Source organism: Pteropus vampyrus, unplaced genomic scaffold (genome assembly GCF_000151845.1).
Source record: "Pteropus vampyrus isolate Shadow unplaced genomic scaffold, Pvam_2.0 Scaffold330, whole genome shotgun sequence".
Taxonomy (NCBI): Eukaryota; Metazoa; Chordata; class Mammalia; order Chiroptera; family Pteropodidae; genus Pteropus; species Pteropus vampyrus.
In genome coordinates this window covers 766,097-770,629 of record NW_011889111.1, presented here as the reverse complement: position 1 = coordinate 770,629, position 4,533 = coordinate 766,097, and the positions used below count along the sequence as shown (strand labels likewise).

The following is a 4,533-nucleotide window of genomic DNA, read 5'->3' as shown; positions in this document are numbered from 1 at the left end:
ATAGAACATGAGACACAAATGCACAAATCCCAGCCAGCTATAAAGGAACAGAAAACGCAAGTCTTCCAAATTAGTAGTTATCTCCTCGCTGGCATCGGGCAACCCGAGCCCTGGGGTGCATGGGGAGATGGGCTGGATCTGCCTAAATGTTATGCCTCCCTGATAGGTGACTCAGGCTCATCAAAAACGAAGCCGGGTAAAGCAGGTGATATTCACGCGCAGTCTGCTCCCCCGGTGGGAACGGGCCGGACTTATTTGACCTTAACTGAAATACACTGTTCGGAAGGTCAGGGATCCAGAGGTCATTTTCCAAAGTTCTCCCCCGGCATCGCCTGCCACTCACCAACGACATGCTCTGGCACCTGGAAACGTGCGAAAACGGCGCTTTCTTCTGAGGTTTTTAATTTCATGTCTTTAAAGAGCTTTTAAAATTCACACGAACATAGTTCAGTAATAAAGAGATTGTTAATATGAAGCCAAAACAGGAGTATTGAAATTCAAAGATAAATTAACAAATACCATGACAGTCAAAATGTTCTAAATTTATTCAGACTAATGGCTCCACTGCAGAGAAGGCTGATTAAAAATAATTAAAGAGGAAGATGAATGGTTGAGCAGATAATAGAACTTTCTTCTCTGGTACTCGCATTAAGTAGAGCTACTTCCCTTAGCGGATATCAGGCCTGCCAGCCTCCCCCACCTCCGGGGCAGGTGTGGGACCCACGCACCTTTCCGCGCACACACTCTCTGTCCAGGTCAGTGCATCCAAGGAAAAGATAGATCTAAATGCCATTTTAATCCCCAAACTGTCGTGACCCTCTCGGGAAGGCAGGCGTTCGTGTAGCCGACCCCTCTCTGTTTCCACAGTGGGATTTGAGCACGTGAGTTCAGACACAGTGGGATTTGAGCACGTGAGTTCAGACACGTGCTCAAATTTTTCTGGCAGTTGACTTTTTCACCTCAGAATTTGGGGAAACGATGGACAACGGAATCCGATTGGAAATTTTGCTCTGCAGAGATATTTCAAACGGTTTATTAGGAAAGCCATAAATGATGGAAGGTTTTAGTGGAGGGCGAGGAAGGGTCAGCGTCTCCAAGCCAGGGGAGTCAGGCTTTCTCATTCCAGATGTGGCTCAGACTGCAAGCTGTATGACGGCAGCCCATCGAGCCTCTGGGCCTCTGTCCCCCTGTGAACAGGGGTGGCACCTGAGCATCAGCATCAAAGTGATAATGCCTGTCAAGCAAATAGATAAACCCTGGGCACATGTGAAATTCGATAAATGTATTTGCTATTATTTTTTTAAATAAAAATAATTCATTGGGAAATCTACTCCATTCTCCTGGATGCCAAGCCCTTTTCCCACTTCTTATATAACTCGTCAAATTCAGATGATTAAATTCAACTAGTCTTACATGTATATGAGAAGACTGCTTTCCAAATTCCCACTTGTCAGCGGTGAGAGAAAACATTTCTCCAGTCCCCAAAAGAGCCGTGAGTGCTTTGCTAAGATTGGGAAGGGGTTAACTGCACCAGGATTGCCTCGGAGGGTCGGGGAGAGTCAGGGTTAGGCCTGCGTGTCCTCACGTACCTCGCTCAGTCACTATTTCTGGCGAAGTAACCCTCCCTGCACCTCGGACTTGGCCTCGCCGCTCTATCTCCTGCTTTGAAACTGTCTGGTAAAAACAGATCATTTGCAGAGAAGGCTGATTAGAAATAATTAAAGAGGAAGATGAATGGTTGAGCAGATAATAGAACTTTCTTCTCTGGTACTCACATTCAGTAGAGATAATTCCCTTAGCGGATATCAGGCCTGCCAGCCTCCCTGCAAGGTTCTCAGCAGCGGTGACCAAATCCCCAGCGCCCACAGGCACATGCGGGGTTCTGAGTCAGAGCCCGGTGAGCCACAGCAGGGATGTGGACCTCCTGCAAGCTGAAGCAGAGCTCCATGCTGTGCCAGCTACGGGGAGGCACAGGGAGCCTGCGCTGAGCCCTGAGCGGCAGACCTCCCTGGAGACCAGCAGCAAGGCCTTTCTCATGAGTGCTCTGGGGACCAGCAGCAGTCCAAGGGCAGTGAGGGCGGAGGGGGGCACTGGGCCGTGGTGCAGCCCCCACAGCGGCTTCGGCTGGCCCTACAGTGTGCTCTGACGCTGGGTCGACCCTCCAGAGATGTCCTAAGTTTTGAGTGAGAGTCTCGGCCTTTATATGTCCCTGTCGGTTAGTCACGGGATGCAGCCTCCTTAGGGATACAGCTAGCTCTCTTCGACCCAGGTAATGTCTCAAAGAGACCTGACAGCTGAGGCTACAGCGACGCTGCCAGCACCTGAAGGGAGCTCTGGGTGGCACGTCACGGTGTCCACCTACGGCTTGGCAATATTGCCAAAGGAACTGCGTGTCCACCTGTGCCAACCCTAGACCAAGAGTCAACAGCCTTCGTTCGCTGGTTCAGTAAAGCACCGACTGGCGTTCTTGCAGGTGCTGGGCAAAGAGACAGTAACCGAGGCACAGGCCTTGCTCTCGAGACCTGCACAGACTGGCAGGGTGGTCGGGCAAGGAGGGAGAGGGGTTTGCCTCCCCACGCTCCAGGACTGGCCACCATCTCTCACATGAGTCCCCGAGGGCTCCGCCCCTGGCCACGGCTACCCGCCTCCCACTCACTCCCCCGATGTCGCCCGCCCTCTCCTCCAGAACATTGCGGGAATTCATAAATGAGCAGGCGGGCAGCCCACAGACTCGGGAATCACCAGTGATCTTGGGACACGCAACTAACTGCATGCTTCTACGGACAGCAGTGACCTAGCAGATCTGAGAGTAAAGCCACCTTACCTAACACCTGCTAGAAAAGGCCCCTGGACTTCGCAGACGTGGTCTGAGATGCCACAGCTGGAGGGCGACAGTGCCCAGCTCTGAGATTTGGACGTGGCGTCTCAGTGCACAGGGGCCGGGCCAGCAGGGCTCAGGACCCTCGTGCTGTGATGCGCGCCTGTGGAAGGTGGCCTCTTCGTGGCCACCACAGCCACTCCTATCCCGACGTCACTGCTTATTTCTCAATGGCTGGTGTGTCTCACTGTGGCCTTTTACGTGTCTCTAAGACTCACTTCTAATGCCTATAAAATAGGATGGTGCTGTGTTCGATTTAACACGCACGGGTCCATGAAATCAGAAGACTGAATGTGTTGCATATACACACAAAACAGTCAGGCCCGGCCAGACCAAAGCAGCGTGGGCAGCGAGGCGCATGCACACTCACCCTGCCCATGGCGAGGGACCCTCCGGCCTCCGTGTTTGTCATTCCAGAGCGCTGAACTCAGTGCGAGCGACACCGACTTTAACTTTCCAGCGGAGATGGTAACATTCCTCTAACTTCACACGCGGCCGTCGCTGACTAGCTTGTTGTTTTACTTTTTCTCTTTTCACGTATTCAGTGGATTTTGATCAGTAAAATATTTTTAAGGAAAAACCTTTTGTTGTTCGAAACAATAGACATATTAACATCCGAGTAATATAGAAAACTGCAATGAAGATAGTAAACTCAGTTACTATAAATCATGCTAAGTAGGTATTTTTCTGAAGTAAAATTACTAACTGATCCATAAGCATTTATGTCAGGCCTGCAACGTACTCTCGGGGGACAGAGACAGGACAGCCTCTGCCCTCCTGAAGTGGGCGGTCCCTGGGGAGGTCCAGCAGATACTTGAAAAGTGTATCTGACCAGTCACCCGCCAACACAGAAAGAAAGGGTTGGCTTTGGCTATTTCCTGTTTCCCAAATGAATGCTTATGTAATATACAACCAACCAGTGACTTTCGTCCAAAATAAACAAAATGCTTTCTGACTGAGCCATAGTAAACACCCTAATAAGATGTTGGCCCCACCCCCAGGCTTCGCCCCCACATAAGGTGCCTAGAAACTAAATGGTTCTAATTTGAGATGTTATTTCAAAGATCTAAAAACAAGATAAGTTAAAGGACATATCATACAGGCATAAAGAAGCTGAAATTACTTGCATGTAAGGTAGAATGACCGATTTTAAAATGAATTTTAAATTTTTTAGTGGACTTAAAAGAACGAAATTCAAAACAGTGTGAGAGGGTGAGCATGCTGTCTGTAATCTGGTAGGACTGTTGAACTTCTACCCACCTGAGGGTTGATCCAGACCCCGGGTTCTTGGCGGAAGTCCAGGGAGAATGGTCCAGCCACCGCGGTTCGGGGCTCGCGGGCTTCTGGGGATTGGAGGAGACGGGGCGCGAGGTGCCTTCTCTAAGGGCGCCACGCAGCCATCCCAGCGATTGTCACGGCCGCCTGAACCTAGGGCTTGGTGAGGCCCTGGACTCGTCCCAGCTCCTCATTCCAGTGATGAGCGCAGACGTGGCGGGGCAGTTGCTGGGACCACAGCTCCTTGGCAGCTGAGCCAGGGATAGAACGGCCTGCGCTGCGGCCGTCAATCCAGCTCCCCGTCCCCCCACGCTGGGGGTTGAGCGTGTCCATCTCGAAGTGGAGCCGGAGCCCGTTTTTCTCAAAAAAAAAAAAAAAAA

At 50.9% G+C, this 4,533-nt stretch overlaps 1 protein-coding gene across 1 annotated transcript in view; it reads left to right on the top strand.

The window, feature by feature from the left end:
* CALB1 (calbindin 1) overlaps window positions 1-4,533 on the top strand; it is a 22,865-nt gene that overhangs the window by 7,401 nt on the left and 10,931 nt on the right. The window contains exons 4-5 of the mRNA XM_011378101.2: window positions 1,831-2,071; window positions 3,296-3,346. Coding sequence (XP_011376403.1) covers window positions 1,831-2,071; window positions 3,296-3,346 — 292 coding nt within the window. The remainder of the gene's footprint in view (window positions 1-1,830; window positions 2,072-3,295; window positions 3,347-4,533) is intronic.